Raw genomic sequence first — 20891 nt, 5'->3', positions numbered from 1 at the left:
CAATTCTTTCACTTACCTTTTCATTTTTTGTAGTTACATAAAGGTAAACCTCAAAAGTGTCTTCTTCCACAGCACACAATTTGGCTTCCACCTGGGTAGCTGCTAAACAGCATAAATCAAAACATAAAGTAGCTGATATTACAAGCATGCTTGAGGGACTTCCCTGGTGGCCCAGCGGTTAGGACTCCGTGCTTCCACTGCAGGGGGTGCGGGTTCAGTCCCTGGTCAGGGAACTAAGATCCCGCATGCCACACCGCGAGGCCAAAAAAAAAAAAAAAGTATGCTTTAAACAACTATGACTATTTCTCACCTGTTAATCTCTGCTAACCACTCACGATTACCCAGCGCCACAACATTCAACAGCCTCCTCCCGCAGAACGCGTCTGGCACTGGGCAAGGCAAGGTGCAGGCTCTCCCGGCACGAAGTCAGCCATGTGTCCTCTGTCCCCCTCAGCCCGCCATCCTCCTCCTGTCACCCTGTGACAGCACCTCAAGCACAGTTCTGGGCCCTCTCTTCTTTTCCAGTGACTCCCAAACCCACATGCCCAGTCACAGTCTTTCACCTGAGTCCATTCCACCCCTCCAAATGCCCCCAAAGGGGCAGCTCCATGTAGCAGCTCCAAGCACTGTTATCGTTTTACAGGTGAGGAGGCTATGCGGACGTAGCAGGACGGTATTCAACCCAAGCACTCTGCCTCCTCCAAACCTGTGTCTCCCGGGCCCCCTGTGGGCTCACAAGGGCCCAAGCTACAAAACCAGAGGCGCCCCTCCCATTTCTCCCAGGTGCAACGCCTCTGCTTGCTCCTTTACCCGGACAGTGGGGCAGTGGAGGAGAGGGGCCAGCACCCCAGGCAATGCAAACTCACTACTCCTCAGAACAGCCCTGGAGTTGGGCACAGTTATTTGGCTCAGACGGCCAGGGGTTAGGACAGATGTCTCAAATGAGAGTCTGTCTTACAGCCAAGGATATAAAATAAAAAGAGCACACTAAAGAGGCGCTGCGACATCCTACACATCTTCATTAGCAATGACGGTGATCACAAAGTATCCATTTACTACCCCTTGCTTGCTGAAAAAAAGTTAGGCTTTTCATCAACTGTTGGTTCAATGAAATGCACGTAAATTTATTTTGCAGTGCTGCAGCTTCTATGCCAACTAAGAGACAGGCATTATTGTGTAAGGGTCCTCACCCACATAGCTCCTTCCTGATTTCACCTGTCAATTAAGGATGCCCACATCCACCCCCAAAATTCCAGGGGTGCAGGGTCATTGTGACACTTGGGGTGGAAGAAGCCCCAGGTCACTCATGAACCCCACAAAGGGGGTCAGACAGCTAAGCACGCACATCTCAAACCCTCTCATCAACAGAAGGCGTCAGTTCAGAGCAGGCGGCTGTGATCACGCACTTGCCTCACCTTTCAGGATGTTCTGAAAGTACCGAATAGCTGCACTGTCCCACTTCTTGGCAGGTCTGGAACGGAGAAAAGAGGCAACTTCATTAAATAAAATGCTGAGGTCAGTACGCTAACATCATTTAATAAATCATACACTGGATGTTTCTGATATTACACGTTGAACATATGATGCAGGTAACGGAGAGTCCGGCTCTGGCTTGGGGGTGATGATCCCAGCTGCACCCCGCAGCAGACTTCTCTTCCATGCCCGCCTGTGCCAGTGCAGAGACTCGCTGAGAATGGGCCCCTTTCTGGGGCTTCCTGAGCTACTGTGCCCACCTCCACGGCATCATGTCCCAACACCATCGTCCCATTACCTGCGACACCCATCTCCCAGCCAGAACGCTAGCTTCCCAGGACAGGGACCCTGAGCTAGGATTGCTCAGCACAGGCTGGCACGGAGCGAGGGCCCCACACATGTTGGTTACACCAACATTCTGAAAGTGGCTGTGGGAAACGCAGCCACTACTGTCTCGTGGTACCCCTTTCACTGTGTCCCATTTCTCCCTATCATCTTGTCCTTTCCTATGTGTGATACTGTGATTTATGATAAGAAAGATCTATTTTGTCATGTCCCTGTTTCTGGCACAGAGTTCAGTGATGAGAGTGACAAGGTGACGAGTGGAAAGCACCAAGGTAACTTAAAAATGGGGGCTGGTTGCCAGAGGAACCAACCTTGTGATTAGAGAGTTGGAACTTTCAGTCCCACCACCCTGACCTCCAGGGAGGAGAAAGGGGCTGGAGGTTGAATCAACTGCCAATGGCCAAAGATTTAATCAATCACGGCTAGGTAATGAAGCCTCCATAAACACCAAAAAGGGCCTAGGCTGGAAGCTTCTGCGCTGGTGAACACGTGGAGATGCGGGGGACAGGCGTGCCTGGAGAGGGAAGGAAGCGCCTCTCCCCACCTTGCCCTGCACATCTCTTCCATCTGGCTGCTCCTGAGTTATATCTTTTATAATAAACTGGTAATCTAGTAAGTAAAATGTTTCTCTGAGTTCTGTGAGCAAATTAATCAAACCCAAGAAGGGAACCTCTCATTTATAGCCATCCCAGTCAGAAGCACAGGTGACAACCCAGACTTGAAATTGGCATCTGAAGTTGCAGGGGCGGGGGCTGGGGGAGGTATTGTAGGGTGAAGCCCTTAACCTGTGGGATCTGACGCTATGTCAGGTTAGGCTGCTACACACACACACTCCCAAACTGGAGTCAGAGTCATACTATGCTTTGGAAAGAAAATGGCAGGAGAAGCCATAGGCAGTGGAAGATCATGAAAAACCAATATTTAGAAGCACGGAACAACAATAAAATAAAGTAAGGTTAGAGTGATATGTTTTATGTTTCTCCACTGGTTTTATTTCTCAGAGATGCCATCACCATCCTCCAAGGGTTGTTTCAAAGATCAAATGAGGTAATGTACAGAAAGCACTTAGCCCTGTTATTTTTATTTTTACTAAGATACTAAGCACATTACTTCAAGAGAATCACAAAGGGTTTCCGAAGGGAGGTATAAACAAACAAACAAACGAATACAGTGGTTTTAAAACCCTGCTATACAAAAAATTACCTAATAAGCTTTTTGTTTTTTAACAAAATGTAGTAGATTCCTAATAAGGAAAAGGCCCAAGAGAAAAATCAATCTAGTCTATGAACAAGTAAATCAACAAGTCTGTCACAGGTTAATCAATTAGTCTGTGTGTCTGTGTACGTGTGTCTCTCTCTCAACACGGCGCGCGCGCACACACACACACACGCACACACACACACAAACTACATGAAGAGATACCCAACTTTACAAGTCAGAAGAATACAGCTTAAAACAAAATACCATTGTTGTCCAGCAAACAAGCAAAAGTTAAAAAGCCTGATGATACTCTACGTTGTGTGGGGAAAGCAGCACTTTCTACACCCCAATGATGGGAGTATAGACTGCTAGTCCTCTTGAAGGGAAATTTAACAAAAACTGTAATACACATGTTAAGAAAGACATTCTAGATGAGGCACAAACACAAAACCAGCAACATCAAAGAAGGTGATCAAAACCCAGTGAGATCACTTACCTGAAGCCCTTCATCACCTACACTGAGGGTCTCCTAGGGTTGGGTGTGTCCAAGGCTGGGAAGGCCCCTGGGGAGCACTGTGGTGGCGCTGGGAAGGGGGTAATGCAGAGGGGGCGTGAGAAAGACAGGGGTCTGCCTCTGAGGAAGAGCTGGGCACGGAGGGCTGGCTGCTCTGCAAGAGGGACAGGACGGGGGCAGGCGTTGCTGGGCAGCCTGGTGGAACAGCGGTCTCAGCAGAGACCAGCTGGCTTATCAGTGTGGATTCCGAGGCAGCCACAAGAGTGATGCATTCGTCATCCCAAGGGAGCTACAGGTGATGAGGGCTGGGGGAGTGGAGATGGGAGGGTCTCCACAGATCCCACAAAAGCATCCATAAGAGAGGCAGCTTCCAAGTTCAGAGAGAACTTAGAATGCAACATCACCGGGATGTGCAAGTTGAATCAAAATTGTGCTGCTTCCAGCTTCCCTGGTGGCGCAGTGGTTGAGAGTCCGCCTGCCGATGCAGGGGACACGGGTTCATGCCCCGGTCCGGGAAGATCCCACATGCCGTGGAGCGGCTGGGCCCGTGAGCCATGGCCGCTGAGCCTGCGCGTCCGGAGCCTGTGCTCCGCAACGGGAGAGGCCACAACAGTGAGAGGCCCGCGTACCGCCAAAAAAAAAAAAAAAAAAAATTGTGCTGCTTCCCATAGCTGCTTCTTCCACAAAGCCAGTGTTGGAGGGGGAGGATGGGGCTACCCCCAGGACCTCAGGTAGTGCTCATTCAAGACAGCAAAGATCAGAGTCATAACCCCGACACAGCACTGCCCAGTGCAGGGACCCATCCTGTACAAACACTGGCAATGTGGTCAAATTACTAGACAGGGGTGTGTGTGTGTGTGTGTGTGTGTGTGTGTGTGTGTGTGTGTGTGTGTATGATACATGTGTACACATGTGCATGCATGCATGTATACATTTCTACACCTATATATCTCATTTTGATTTACCTATATTCTTATGAGAATGTACAGTGCAAAATGGTTTGGTAACAATCTAGCTGGCTATCAAGAGAGGAGTGGTTAAAGACAGCAAGTATGCCAATTGTATTCACCCAGGAAAATGACTGAAAGTAGAAGGGAATACGTGTACTGGCAAAGAACTTCAAAATACTGGGTTGGCCAAAAGGTTTGTTCTTTTTTTCCATAAGATGGCTCTAGTAGCACTTAATTGTGTTTAACTTCATTCGAAACGATTTTGTTAGATTGTATGGTGACAGCTGTCATATCAGCGTGCATTAAAAAAAAAACATCAAAAATTTTTGGTGAATTTTTGTGCAGCCATTTTAATATTGGAGATGGAAGAAAAAAGCAACATTTTTGGCATATTATGCTTTATTATTTCAAGAAAGGTAAAAATGCAACTGAAACGCAAAAAAAGATTTGTGCAGCGCATGGAGAAGGTGCTGTGACTGATCGAATGTGTCAAAAGTGGTTTGCGAAGTTTCGTGCTGGAGATTTCTCACTGGAGGATGATCCATGGTCGGGCAGACCAGGTGAAGTTGATGGCGATCAAATCGAGACAGTAATTGAGAACAATCAATGTTATACCATGTGGCAGACAGCCGACACACTCAAAATATCCAATTCAAGGGCTGAAAATCATTTGCACCAGCTTGGTTATGTTAATCGCTTTGATGTTTGGGTTCCACATAAGTTAAGCAAAAAACACCTTCTTGACCATACTTCTGCATACGATTCTCTATTTTTTTTTAAACATTTGGCTTCCACTTTTTTAAAAAAATTTTATTTATCTTTATTTTTGGCTGCACTGGGTCTTCATTGCTGCGCGCGGGCTTTCTCTGTTTCTGGCGAGCAGGGGCTACTCTTCATTGCGGTGTGTGGGCTTCTCATTGTGGTGGCTTCTCTTGTTGCAGACCACGGGGCTCTAGGTGTGCCGGCTTCAGTAGTTGTGGCATGTGGGCTCAGCAGCTGTGGCTCGCAGGCTCAGTAGCTGTGGCACACGGGCTTAGTTCCTCCGCAGCATGTGGGATCTTCCTGGACCAGGGATCGAACCTGTGTCTGCTGCACCGGCAGGCAGATTCTTAACTACTGTGCCACCAGGGAAGTGTCCCAAATGCATAATCTTCCATCAGGATAACAGAAAGACTGCATGTTTCTTTCATGACCAGGCAAAAACTGTTACAGCTTGGCTGGGAAGTTCTGATTCATCCGCCATATACACCAGACACTGCACCTTCGGATTTCTATTTATTTAGGTCTTTACAAAATTCTCTTAATGGACAAAATTTCAATTCCCTGGATGACTGTAAAAGGCACCTGGAACAGCTCTTTGCTCAAAAAGATAAAAGTTTTGGGAAGATGGAATTATGAAGTTGTCTGAAAAATGGCAGAAGGTAGTGGAACAAAAGGGTAAATATGTTGTTCAATAAAGTTCTTCGTGAAAATGAAAAATGTGTCCTTTATTTTTACTTAAAAACCAAAGGCACTTTTTGGCCAACTCAATACATTCTTAAGTTAAATTTGCCAATAAGACAATGTGTTCTAATTTTCATTAAAAGCTCCAAGCATGTGAATATGTATAAAAGCACCGAAAAAGGTCTGCAAGTTCAGAGCCTGAACAGGTCACAGAAGCCTCCCAGGAGGGAGGGAGGGAGGAAATGGGGCTGGAGAAGGATGTCATGGACTTTTTTTTAATGCTCCATGATCCGATGTATAAATGTTTCTCTTTACACTTAATTTATCCCTTTTTGTAAGTTAAGAAGCCAAATAGCACAGAGCTCAGACCACACTCTAACCCCCTCACAACACAGCCTCTGGAGATGGGGCTACATGGCCAGGTTTGACACAGTGACTCAGAAGACACCTCCTGAAGGACAAAGAGACCTTTGAAATGGCTTAGCACTTCTCAAGAGGGTCTGATTTCACGTAAGCATCATGCACTCAAGTTAAGGCTTTTACTAACGATTCAGCCTATGTCAGAAGCTGTACTTACACAATCTCAGCGCTGTCTTCACAGAAGTCAATGTGCAATGTGACAGGTTTTGTGCAGTACAGTCTGAATTTCTTTGCTCTGTAGGGAAGCTGCATAAAAGTTTCTACTGCAACTCGGATGCTTAACAGTGAAAGAGAAAGAGTTCCATGATTTAAAAAATTATATATAACATATTTCTTTAAAGTACACCTAGTACATAATTAAAATACTTAACATGAAACAAAACCTGATTATTTCTGTTTCTATTACAGCCACCAACAGCAGCAAGTGCTTGGAGCCATTTGCCGAGCAAGGTGAAAACTGGTTCTTGGGGGCTCAGAAAAATCTTACTTTTTTATGTATAAAGCACAGATATACATATAGTACATAAAAGCTAGTCAGTAATCTTTGGCGTCAAAATTTTATGGCATGGGGGCAGGGAGGCATTAGAAAAACACTGTCTCCTTAGACTGAGAAACACTGGGTAATAACGAACAAACCTGGAAGCAAATTCTATTTAAGATTTTAAAATAGCAATTTCAAATACACGACCAGAATTATCTTGAAGCTTCTGTAAATAAGCAGATGTTTTAAGAATTAGTATTTGTCAACTTTGCACAAAAGAGCTGATGGGCTGAGGTTTCGTAAGCTGTCCAGCATTTTTATTTCCATTCTCCTTCAGGCAAATGACAGAGCACTTGAACGTATGGTTTCGACATCAACAGGTTCTCAGGGCCGTGTGCGGGCAGCCTGGCCACCTTGGTCTCGGACCGTTTAGAAAAGGCGGCTGCACTAACCGCCCCTCCAGGCCTCCCCGCTCTAATCATACGATTCTCTTGCCCAAAACAAACTAAACTTAAAACTCCAAATACTAAGAGGAAATCTCTCCAAACCGTTAAATACGATGTTAATTTTAATAACCACTATGGTTACATGGGTGCAGAACCACAAGCTAGAAAGGCACCTCCTTTTCCATGAAGACCTGCCAGCCCTGCTGTGGGAGCGGTCCCCTGACACAGACTCCCCATCAGGGCACCCACCTCCCCTGCAGCTGGGACCACTCTTTCCCTTTTGGAAGAAGGGTCCTCATGTTTACTATTCATTATTTATTAAACTGATACCCCCTGACTCTGGGATAGGAAACCATGAGAACAATTACCACAAACACCAAGACCACCTTGCTGACAAGTGTTTTCTAGGGAACCGTGGTGTGTGGTCCTGGAGTCATCGAGGGTCACTCTGAACGGCCTCCTGTCTTCGGTGACAGTCACGCCCTCACTCTGTTAAGCAGGACGAGGGACGCACGCTCTGCTCTCAGCAATCTAAGGCTGTGCCAGCAAACCATTCCTTCTGTGGCGACAAGAAGAGTCTCTCTCTGCCTCCGGGGAGCCAGGCCTCCCGAAGCACCCATTCCATCGCCTGAGCAAACTCAGGGGACATGCCACGCCAGGCCAGGAGAGCAGCTCACAGAGAGCGCCTGCACTTTCTAGGAAGGGAGGCAGAAGGAGGGCCGGAGCCGCCTGCTGAATTCTCATCCTGAGCACCTGTTCTTGCATTCACTGCTTGTAAAACTGGAACCTGCAAGTCTTCCCATCTTGAAGCTCTCGCCCCTTACTTCGAAAATTGACATTCTCCTTGAAAACAGACATCTGTCCCCTAAAGAGCATGAGGCAAAATAAATACATACATACATACTTTTTGGATTTCACTGGAACGTACTTGGCAAAATCCACAAGGAAACACTCTGTGAGGTAATGGTCTGCTGAAGACACTATCGACTTAATAACAGCCCTGCACCAGCACTTCAGTTCCTGACAATAAACCACACAAACCTACAAAATAAAAAGAAAACTTCGGTGTTAAAATCTCTAGTCATACTCAGAAAACTGTAAGATACTAATGAAAGAAATCAAAAATGACACAGGTGGAGAGATACACCACGTTCTTGGATTGGAAGAATCAATATTGTGAAAATGACTATACTGCCCAAAGCAATCTACAGATTCAATGCAATCCCTATCAAATTACCAATGGCATTTTTCAGAACAAAAAAATTTACAATTTGTATGGAAACACAAGAGACCACGAATAGCCAAAGCAATTTTTTTTTTTTTTTTTTGCGGTACGCGGGCCTCTCACTGTTGTGGCCTCTCCCGTTGCAGAGCACAGGCTCCAGACATGCAGACTCAGTGGCCATGGCTCACGGGCCCAGCCGCTCTGCGGCATGTGGGATCTTCCCGGACCGGGGCACGAACCTGTGTCCCCTGCATCGGCAGGCGGACTCTCAACCACTGCGCCATCAGGGAAGCCCGCCAAAGCAATTTTGAGAAAGAAAAATGGAGATGGAAGAATCAGGCTCCCTGACTTCAGATTATACTACAAAGCCACAGTAATCAAAACAGTATTGGTACCGGCACAAACACAGAAATATATATCAATGGAACAGGATAGAAAGTCCAGAGACAAACCCACACACCTATGGTCATCTGATCTTTGACAAAGGAGGCAAGACTATACAATGGAGAAAAGACAGTCTTTTCAATAAGTGGTGTTGGGAAAACTAGACAGCTACATGTAAAAGAGTGAAATTAGAACACTCCCTAACACCATTCACAAAAATAAACTCAAAATGGATTTAAGACCTAAATGTAAAGCCAGATACTATAAAACTCTTAGAGGAAAACATAGGCAGAACACTCTCTGACATAAATAACAGCAAGGTCTTTTTCAAGGCACCCCCTAGAGTAATGAAAATAAAAACAAAAATAAACAAATGAGACCTAATTAAACTTAAAAGTTTTTGCACAGCAAAGGAAACCATAAACAAAACAAAAAGACAACCCTCAGAATGGGAGAAAAATATTGGGCTGGCCAAGAAGTTCCTTCAGTTTTTAAGTAAAAATAAGAGATACATTTTTCATTTTCGCCAAGAACTTTATTGAACAACGTATTCACTCTTTTGTTCCACTACCTTTTGTGATTTTTCAGGCAACTTCATAATTCCATCTTCCCCAAACTTTTTATCTTTCTGAGCAAAGAACTGTTCCAGGTGCCTTTTACAGTCGTCCAGGGAATTGAACATTTTTCCATTAAGAGAATTTTGTAAAGACCTGAATAAATGGAAATCTGGAGGTGCAGTGTCTGGTGCATACAGCAGATGAATCAGAACTTCCCAGCCAAGCTGTAACAGTTTTTGCCTGGTCATGAAAGAAACATGTTGTCTTTGCGTTATCCTGATGGAAGATTAGGCATTTTCTGTTGACTAATTCTGGATGCTTTTTGTCGAGTGCTGCTTTCAGTTGGTCTAATCGGGAGCAGTACTTGTTGGAATTAATCATTTGGTTTTCCGGCAGTAGCTCATAAGAGAGGACTCCCTTCCAATCCCACCATATACACAGCATCACCATCTTTGGATGAAGACCGGCCTTTGGTGTGGTTGGTGGTAGTTCATTTCGCTTGCCCCACAATCTCTTCCGTTCCACATTATTATGCAGTATCCACTTTTCATCGCCTATCACAATTTGTTTAAAAAACGGAACATTTTCAATACATTTCAGTAGAGAATGGATATGGAAATACAGTCAAGAAGGTTGCATTTTCACTTAACTTACATGGAACCCAAACATCAAAGCGATTAACATAACCAAACTGGTACAAATGATTTTCAGCACTTGAGCTGAATATTTTGAGTGCGTCGGCTATCTCCCACGTGGTATGACGTTATTGTTCTCAATCAATGTCTCGATTTGATCGCTATCAACTTCAACTGGTCTACCCAACCGTGGAGCATCGTCCAGTGAGAAATCTCCAGCGCGAAACTTCGCAAACCACTTCTGACACATTCGATCAGTCACAGCACCTTCTCCATGCGCTGCACAAATCTTTTTTTGCGTTTCAGTTGCATTTTTACCTTTCTTGATATAATAAAGCATAATATGCTGAAAATGTTGTTTTTCTTCCATCTTCAATATTAAAATGGCTACACAAAAATTCACCAACTTTGATTTTTTTTTTCAATGCACGCTGATATGCCAGCTGTCACAATACAGTCTAACAAAATTGTTTTGAATGAAGTTAAAGACAACTAAGCACTATTAGAGCCATCTTAGGAAAAAAATGAATGAACCTTTTGGCCAACCCAATATTTGCAAATGAAGCAACTGACAAACGATTAATCTCCAAAATATACAAAACAGCTCATGCAGCTCAATATCAAAAAAAAAAACACCAACCCAATAAAAAGTGGGTTAGAAGACCTAAATAGACATCTTTCCAAAGAAGACATATAGACAGTTAAAAAGCACATGAAAAGATGCTTAACATCACTAATTATTAGAGAAATGCAAATCAAAACTGCAATGAAGTATCACCTCACACTGGTAAGAATGGCCATCATCAAAAAAATCTACAAACAGTAAACACTGGAGAGGGTGTGGAGAAAAGGCAACCCTCCTACACTGTTGGTGGGAATGTAAACTGGTACAGCCACTATGGAGAACAGTATGGAGGGTCCTTAAAATAAAAATAGAACTACCATATGATCCAGCAATCCCTGGGCATATATCCGGAGAAAACCATAATTCGAAAAGATACGTGCACCCCAATGTTCACTGCAGCACTATTTAATTGAGCTCAATATTGAGCCAGGACGCGGAAGCAACCTAAATGTCCACCGACAGAGGAATGGATAAAGAAGATGTGGTATATATACACAATGTAATATTACTCAGCCATAAAAAAGAATGAAATAAGGCCATTTGCAGCAACATGGATGGACCTAGAGATTGTCATACTGAGTGAAGTAAATCAGACAGAGAAAGACAAATATCATATGATATCGCTTTTATGTGGAATCCAAAAAAAGAGTACCAATGGACTTATCTACAAAACAGAAATAGAGTTATAGATGTAGAAAATAAACTTGTGGTTACCAGGGAGTAAGTTGGGGGGGGCAGTGGAGGGATAAGTTGGAAGACTGGGATTAACACACCTACTACTATATATAAAATAGATAACTAATAAGGACCTACTGTATAGCACAGAGAACTCTACTCAATACTCTATAATGGCCTATATGGGAAAAGAATCTAAAAGCGAGTGGATGTATGTATAACAGATTCACTTTGTTGTACACCTGCAACTGTTGTACACCTGCAACCTGTAACATTGTAAATCAACCATACTACTACAAAAATTTTTAAAAATTAAATTAAAAATCTCTAGTCAATAATGAGAGAACTAAAAGGTACTCTCAACATCATCTCATACCTTTTACCTTAAAGATGCAAGGAGGCTGGATTACCCCAAGCTAAACACTGCTTATTGGGAAAACAAGAACACAGGGCACCTGAATTCTATTTCACTGGTTTTCTTACTACAGTCACTTTGACTCCTTAACTAAGGAGAATTTTTAGAAAGTGAAATAAGGAAAACGCATTGCTTTACCTTCTTAAATCAGAAAACAAAACTTACAAATAATTGTCAATCATGTGCCAGGACAACATAATATCACAACCCCAGGCTCATCTTCCCGGTTCTGCTTCCGATGCCTGTTTACCACCCTCTAACATTTGTTTGCTATCGGCCACAAGTGGACGTCAGCGCCATGATGAAGGGGATTTTTGTCTTTTTGTTTACTGCCATATTCCCAGCACCTAGAACAGCGCTTGGCATGTACTATGTCTTCAAAACCTATTCAGTGAATGACTGAATAAATACCTGCAGCCCCCTTTTAGGGAAACTGCCCTGCTAGAGTGACAGTGCTTGGCATCCTGACTGTCCCATGGGACTGACAGGCCACAGACAGGCAAACCATAGGCTGACCACAGGCTTATAAAGTGGCTCAGCAGGGACAGCTGTGCCCAACAGGGAAGAAGTGGGACGGCAGAGATCCCTGCTCTCGGGAACTGAAATTGGAAAACATAGGGCAGCTGTTCTGCAAGGGATGTGTTCTTGAGAGCCTCACATAATTCAAGGCTCAAATAATTCAAGAGAAATTGCGCCAAAGGATGGAGGGTATTTCTGTTTCATGCTAAAGTCAAAGAAACCTGTAGCAAATAATTCACACGGTCAGTCAACTTTGAAAAGGTGGTAAACTAGGGCTTCTACTGGCCAGTAATGAGATAATTTAAGCATCAAGAAAAATGATTGCAACTGATGAATACATTAAAAGCCATGAGATCAATGGCTTTAAAATACTTAAAAATAACAAGAAGAGAAAAACAAAACAAACCTCTAGACGTCAATGTAGATAACTAGGCACAGGAAGACTGATAAGGGAAAGAATCAAGCAATTTTTCCACCTTTCCAGTATTACTTCAGGAAGCCAAACCGTTCTAACAGATGAGGGAAGGTTCTCTATGGAAGAATTCCAGCTCATGAATGCAGAAGCAATGTGAAAATGACCATTTTGCAAGCATAAATGAAAGAGCTGATTTGGGTGGTGGTGGTCACTGGATAGCATTACTAGCCGACGGGAACCACAGGGGGCACTTAGGCTGCTGCCATCTGAATGCAGCGGTCAACCTCAGCATCACCGAAAGTGAGATTCTCTCCCAATTCAATACAAGAGGAACCTCACAGCACCAGTCATTCTTGGGGAAAAAACGTGACTATAAAAGTAATCAAAGCTTTATATTTATCAGTCTGCACGAAATATAGGGAATGAAGGGGAAAGTTCACCACCACCACAAGGAAGCAACCAGGCTATACAGAACGTGTAATACTTTAAAAGGACAACTGACCTGGTTTCGTTTCTTCAACAAGTAAACGGTGGACTTTCCTGGTGGCACAAGAATTCACCTGCCAATGCAGGGGACATGGGTTCGATCCCTGGTCCGGGAAGATCCCACATGCCGCGGAGCAACTAAGCCTGTGCGCCACAACTACTGAGCCTGCACTCTAGAGCCTGTAAGCCATAACTACTGAGCCCACGTGCCACAACTACTGAAGCCCGTACACCTAAAGCCCGTGCTCTGCAATGAAGAGTAGCCACCGCTCACCACAACTAGAGAAAGCCCGCACGCAGCAACGAAGACCCAATGCAGCCAAAAATAAAACAAATTAATTTTAAAAAAAAAGTAAATGGCATGGAAAAAATAATGTTATTAATAAATATTTAGGGTGGGCTGAGGAATTCAAATTATTTCTAATTTTTCTCATAGTTTATAAATCTTTTCCTATTACACTGTTATAAAAATTCAAATTCTTGGGCTTCCCTGGTGGAGCAGTGGTTGAGAGTCCGCCTGCCGATGCAGGGGACATGGGTTCGTGCCCCGGTCCGGGAAGATCCCACATGCCGCGGAGTGGCTAGGCACGTGAGCCATGGCTGCCGGGCCTGTGCATCTGGAGCCTGTGCTCCGCAACGGAAGAGGCCACAACAGTGAGAGGCCTGCGTACTGCCAAAAAAAAAAAAAAAAAAAAATTCAAATTCTTCTGAGAAATGACTAACCTGCAGAGAGAAGCAGACAATGGGCACAGAGCTGAGGGTGCAGGAAAGGAAGGAGGGGCCACAATGTGGAGTAAGGAAAATAAAACACCACGAGTTGGTCAAAGTCACACGCAACCAAAAGCGAGGCCCTGGCCCTAGACTGGAAACCCCCATGCTCCCTCTGCTAAGGTCCCTGTGATGGATCTAGAATGATCCTCTGGTTCCCAGCCCCAAGACGATGGCTCTATGCCTGAATTTAGACGACACTCCACCTCCTGTTGCCCCATGTGAACCTGATACAACAATTGCCACTTTCCATGACTAGCCCGACTCTTATGCAACCGAAAGAACCTAACACAAGGCAATGACCATGAGCAGTTGAAATACTCTAAAAGTTTTTATCATCTTAGTTGCTACAACAGTCTCCATTTTGAGTAGTATTTCAAGACATGTTGTTTAAAGCACATTTAGATACATACCTGCCCTTCTTCCAACGTTAGTGGTTTTATTTCTATATCTTGACACATGCTATTATAGAAGTCATTCAGGGCACTATTTAGTTTTTGATAGTCAACTTCATGATCTAAAAAGGGACTACATCCTTTTATAATAACCCAGAAGCAACCTGGATCTTCGATCTGTAAAATTTTTAAAAGACAAAACAATGCATGATTTAAAAGTGGAACCATAAAATAATAAACCTTAGAATCACAGTAACTCTTTCAAATTTAAGTGCTCTAACAAATTCTTGACAAGTACTTCTGTCTTAAATGGTCAGATAGAAGATAAAAGACCCTCAAACTATCACCTTGTATACCTTAAACTTATATAATGTCATATGTCAATTATACTTCAATAAAACTCGGAAAAACGATAAAAGATGCAAAGATAAAACTCTAAAACACGTAACCAGTAATATGGAATTTAGAATCATGTGCTGACTGAAAAAGCAGAGATCAATGCCCTTGATCTGTACTTTGAAAATATCCATAATAAAATACAAATGCAAGGTTCAGAACAGCGTTCTTTGTACTCTATGTCTTTCATAAGAAAGAGAGGGAAATGTGAATGTATGTACATTCTGCTCATGTTAAAATAAAGAAATGGCAGATAAACCAAAAACATACAAATTATTACGTACGGAGGAAGCCAGGAATGGGGTAGAAGGAAGAGAGATGAAAGACTTCTCCAAATGTATCTTATTATCTATTAGTGTTATTAGAAACCACGATTTTCATCATTAGAGAAAGAATACAAATATAAAATGAAAAGTTAAATTTGACTTGAAAATATCAGCAAAAGCTCATGATTTTTCAAACGTGCTATATTTCCTGTCTACTGAAAGGGCCTAAAAGCAATGGCATCCCAAGATTTTGGATCCCAGATACCAGGTGAGAGGAGTACATTAGTATTCTATTTTTCTGAATGTTTGAACATTTTTATAATAAATAGTTGGAAAAAAGAACAGCTGGCCATCCTGGTTCCAGTAATGGCAGAGTGGCTCAAATAGACTAACCCACCTGCAAGTAACAATGATAAACCCTGGAAAAAAAGAAAATGACGGGCTGAAGGCACTGAAGAGTGACCAAAATCAGGTGGGAGATTCAATCCTTGAAGGGAGGCAACAGGGCTAGGTGAGACCCATGTTCATAAACAGCTTTTCCCCTGAAAACAGCCCCAGTCCTGGGGGTGCAGAACACAACTGAAGCAGAAGCCACCCCGTTTGTGGCTTGAGAAACCAGAGAATGGCATCTGGGGCTGCCAGAGCAGCTGTACATGAAGGGGAGAAACGCTGAGCCACAGAGGGGAGAGCCCTGAAGTCTGCACACGAAACCCCTCAAATCCTCGGCAGAGCCTGAACGGCATGGTGAGACTCCAGGGAGTACTGGGAGAAGCCACAGTCGGAAGGCTGATGGAAATACAGTTTCAGCTTCTGCCCACAAGAACTGCAGGACTCTGGACACAGAGTGACTGCCCAAACCTCTACACTAAGAGGCCACCCAAACTCACAGCATAAGGCCATGTCCCCTCCACAATGCCGGCCTGAGAAAGAATTACTTTTGTCCCAGCCAACACCTGACACAGGCCCTTGACCTCCCCTTGTCACAGAACTTACTGAAAAGGGCCTCAGTTGTGGAGCCTACCTATCCCTTTGGGATGTGTATGTTATCTCCTACCACTCAGGAGTATTCCTTCTCGAGGACCTGATAACCAATTCCTTTGGGATGTAATCATCTGGAAGGACAGGGCCCCGGCCTCCCAGTCTCTGCGGGAATTCAGAAGCCTGGCCCCAGAGGCGGTGGACACAGCTGCCCCACCACAGTTACACTGACCCACCCTCTGTCATTTTCCACTGAAGCCCCTCTCCTCGTCCTCCTCACTCTCCCTTTAAAACGTCCGGTCATCTCTACACAAATTGGAACGGAACTCAGCTCCCTCCCGTACATCAGCAGTCACTGAACACAATCTGTTCTCACTGCTTTAACCCATGTCCAGCTTTAATTCTCTCTGACACCCATCACAGGAAAAGGGAGTTTGGAGCAGGAGTTAAGGAGGCTCAGTAAACACCTCAGGCTCCCTGAGAACCCCTGCAGTGCCAGGCCTGAGGAGTAAAGACCATGTTGCAGGACAAAGAGAATGTGCTCTGTCAACAAGGGCAAAATCAAGAGGTCTGCAAAGAACTATAAACCAAGCCTCCCAAAGTGCTGACAGAGCACACAGTAGTTCCCTGTCACCACAACCCTCAGTGTAGCATGAACAATACTAGACAGGCAAAGAAATGAGAATGCAGTGCACAGCCAAGGTAAAAAATGTCCAACAGAAAGTGAACCCAAGACTGCCCGGATGCTGAAGTGAACAGGTAAGGACTTAAAAGCAGCTATTATAAATACCATGTTCAAAAACTTAAGGATAAGATGGCTATAGTGAGTTTGTTTTTTAAAAAGGAGAATTTCACGTAAGAAATGGAAACTATTTTTAAAAAATAACCTTTGGAAAAGGGTAATTCTAGAACCAAAAAGTGAAACAAACAAAATAAAAAATTTATTAGTGGTGTGCTTACCACTCCTACTCAACATTGTGCTGGAGGTCCTAGTCAGTACAAGAAAAGATTGTCAGGAAAATCCGAAAAGAAGAAAGAAAAGTGTCTCTATTCACAATAAGAATATCTATGTAGAAAATTCTAAGGAGTCTACAAAAAATATACTAGAACTAATAAGTGATTGTACCAAGATTCCAGGGTACAAGGTCATATAATAAATTCAACTGCATGTCTATATTCCAGCAATAAAAATTGGAAATTTAAATTTTAAAAACAGTATCGTTTGCAATAGCACCAAAAAGCAGGAATTACTTAGGAATAAATCTAACAAAAAAATGAACAATTTGCATGCTAAAAGGTACAAAACACTGGTGAAATAAATCAAAGAAAAGCCTGTAATGCAAATATACTATGTTCATGGAATGTTAAGATTTTGATTTTCCCCAAAATGGTCTATAAAAAGGACTCAATTCCAGCAGTTGTGAAATCAACAAACTATTCATGAAATTCTTATTGGAAGGGTAAAGGAACTAGAATAGCCCCTATAATTCTGAAAAAGAACAACATAGTTGGAAGACACACTATCTGATTTCAAGACTTAATATAAAGCTGCAGTAATCAGAACTGTGTGGTACTGGAGAAAGAACAGATACATAAATCAACACAACAGAAACAGAGTCACGCATGTGTAGTCAAGTGATTTTCAATAAAGGCACAAAGGCAATTCAATGGAAGGAGGACAGTTTTTTCAACAAATGATGCTGGAACAATTAGATATATGCAAAAAAATGAACCTCGATCCATTCCTTGTACCATATACAAAAATTAACTCACATGGATCATTTATCTAAATGTAAAATATAAGACTATAAAAAATGTTTGAGGAATACATGGGGGGAATCTTTGTGACTGTGGTTAGGCAAAGATTTCTTAGATAAAACACCAAAAGTATAATTCGTATAAGCAAAAATTGATAAACTGGACTTAATCCAAATTTTAAACTTCAGCTCTTTGAAAGACATTGTTTAGAGAAGGAAGAGATAAGCCACCAACTGGGAGAAAATATTTACAAATCACATATTCAACAAAGAACTTTATCCAATATACATATAAAAAACTCTACAAAGTCAATAATAAGAAAACAAACCACCAAGTTAGAAGAATGGGCAGATGTGAACAGATTCTTGACAAAAAAAGATGGAAGGATGGGCAAACAAGCACCTGGAAACATGATTAACACATTTGTCATTAGGGAAATTAAAATTAAAACCACAGTGAGATACCAGTAAATACCTACTAGAATGGCTAAAATGTATAAAACTGACAATATCAAGTGCTGAGGAGGATGTAGAGCACTGCTCATGGAAATGTAAAGTGGTACAGTTACTTTGAAAAAGTTTCTCATAAAATTAAACATACTGACAAACATCGGTAACAAACAACATCAGTAACAAACAAACATCAGTAAATCCTACTGATTTACCCATGAAATAAAAACTTGTATTCACACAAAAACCTGTACGCAAAGTTTCTAGCAGCTTTATTTATAATCTCCCTCAACTGGAAACAACTCAAATGGCCTTCAACTGGTGACTGTATAAACAAATTGTCACATGTTGATACAATGGAATACTACTCACTCCTAACAAGTGCCACAACACAGATGAGCCTCCAATGCATTACAGTAAGTCAAAGCAGCCAGACTCAAAGGCTACATACTACTGTATGATTCCATATGCACAATCCCATTTTTATGACATTTTGGAAAAAGGCAAAACTAATAGGGACAGAAGACAAATCAGTAGTGGTTGCCAAGGACCAGAGGTGGGGGAAAGAAATGACTACAAAGGACCACAAGGAAATTCTGGGGGGTGATGGAACTGCTCTGTATTTTGACCGTGGTGGTGATTACATGACTACGCATTTTTCAAAATATCACAGAACTCTACATTAAAAACAATAAAACAGTTCATGGTTAAAAAAGATATGAAACAAATATGGCAAAATGTTGAAATCTGGCAAAGCTAGGTGATAGACGTCCAGGTGTTTATAATATTTTCTATACATTTTTGTATGTCTAGAGTATTTCTTTCCTAATAAAAAGTTAGATTTTTAAATTATTTTTCATCAAAAGTAATGATTTTTTTTTAAAGCTTCTTGTCTTCTGACGTGGCATCACCTATGCAGTATTTTACTAAAAATGTTTAACCTGAACACAATCATGAGGAAACAGACAAATCCAACCTGAAGGGTATTTTGCAAAGCAACTGCCCTTACTCTTCATAAATTTCAATGACATCAAAGATACAAAAAAAGCCAGAGAACTGACCCAAATTCAAGGAGAATAAAAGGCCATGACAATTAAAAGCAATGTATAATTTTTTATTGGATCCTGGATCAGAGAAAACAAGTTACAGAACACATTATTGGCACAGTTGGAGAAATCTGAGTATGGATTTTATATTAATGTATCAATGTTACATTTCTCAAGCGTGATAATTATATTCTGGTTATGTAAGCAAAAGTCTTTATTCTTAGGAAACACACGCATAAGTATTTAGAGTTTACAACTAATTCTCAAATGGTTCGGCAAAAGAAGTCAACAATTTTATATACATATATTATTAAGAAATATGCAAATATGACAAGATGTTAACAATTGTTGACTCTAGGTATAGAGTATATGGTTATTCTCAATATTGTTTTTATAACTTGTTTTTGAGTTTGAAAATCTTCAAAATATTAAGATGGGGAAAGATGTTTAAAAATATTTTGAAGGCATCATACATAATTTGAAGTTTCTAGATTGTTTCAATTTTTTTTTTTTAATCTGCTACTGAAACCTAAAAAATGTAGGCCAGGTTCAGTTTTACCCTCCAGAAGAACAAGTGGCTCAAGTTGCCAAGGATGGGGCCTGCTGCTTCCCGCCGATGCCATAAGGCAATGCTGCCCACACTGCAGTCATCAGCCTTACACATTTTTTTCCCTGCATGTCTACGTTATTTCCATTAGAAAAACAGTATCTATATAATATTTTGATCCACTTTCTTCTCCTTACCTCTACCATTCAAACTTGAATACTTTATTTCTACTCAAGTAAACGTAGAATCAGCTATCTGGCATGAGAACTAAATATCTCACATCATTAAATTAATAGGATTTAATTGAATTAAAGTATGTTCTTTATTATTTCTCAGGAATAGTGACTCATGTTTCCTACATGTTATTTCCCTTTACTTTCATTTATCTGGGTAACTATGTAATGAGTGTCTCTTTTCCTACATTCAGTAACATGAGTGGGTGTAAGTATAATTTATAACATCAGTAACTGGACTCATCGTTAATTATCAATTCATGTTCAATTCCGCTTAGTATATGGTATTTGCATAATAACTTCAGATATTTTAGTCAAGTTTACTTTCCGACATCAATTATAAAAATTAAGACGTTAATTTTAAAACGTTATGAAATTTCTAGACTAACTAGCACGTGGCCCACTTTTGCTCATACTGTCGTGAGAGGTCCCTGGGCAGCTACTGCTTCAATCTCAATCCAGTCTCCTCAGAACAAAGCAGCATCGGGGTAAGCACTCCAGCAGGAAAACCACTCCTGACATTCTGTTTGTGGATTTCACCGACGGTACTGAAGTCATACACTCGGCCAGCAGAACAGCTGCTTCTACCACATTATTGAGGTCACAGCCTGCAGCTTTCAGAATCTCGCCCCTATTTCCAAGGCTTGTTTAGCTTCTTCTGTCACCCCTCCTGGCACAAGCTGTCCCTCTGAAGGGTCCATACCTAGCTGTCTTGAAATGTAAGTGATCCTTTCCACTAACAAAGCTTGACTGCAGGACCAATGGCCTTGGGGCTTTCCCTGTGCTGATCACCTTTCTGATCAAGGATGACATGACGTCCTTTTCTCCTGCAGTGCTTCTGGGTCTC

At 42.1% G+C, this 20891-nt stretch overlaps 1 protein-coding gene and 1 pseudogene across 7 annotated transcripts in view; both read right to left on the bottom strand.

Moving 5' to 3' along the window:
* Positions 1-20891, bottom strand: part of TDRD12 (tudor domain containing 12) — an 82766-nt gene that overhangs the window by 59605 nt on the left and 2270 nt on the right. For 6 of the 7 annotated variants that reach the window (XM_019941001.3, XM_073795753.1, XM_073795754.1 and 3 more), the window contains exons 2-6: positions 14390-14548; positions 8177-8313; positions 6503-6622; positions 1416-1471; positions 17-102 (exon numbers count right to left, since the gene is read on the bottom strand). In XM_019941001.3, coding sequence (XP_019796560.3) covers positions 17-102; positions 1416-1471; positions 6503-6622; positions 8177-8313; positions 14390-14548 — 558 coding nt within the window. The remainder of the gene's footprint in view (positions 1-16; positions 103-1415; positions 1472-6502; positions 6623-8176; positions 8314-14389; positions 14549-20891) is intronic. The other variant, XM_073795751.1, reaches the window with a different exon arrangement.
* Positions 20455-20857, bottom strand: LOC101329853 (2-iminobutanoate/2-iminopropanoate deaminase pseudogene; annotated as a pseudogene).

This window comes from Tursiops truncatus, chromosome 19 (assembly GCF_011762595.2).
Source record: "Tursiops truncatus isolate mTurTru1 chromosome 19, mTurTru1.mat.Y, whole genome shotgun sequence".
NCBI classification, from domain to species: domain Eukaryota; kingdom Metazoa; phylum Chordata; class Mammalia; order Artiodactyla; family Delphinidae; genus Tursiops; species Tursiops truncatus.
Note: the sequence above shows the minus strand (reverse complement) of the source record. Positions and strands in the feature narration are given on the sequence as shown.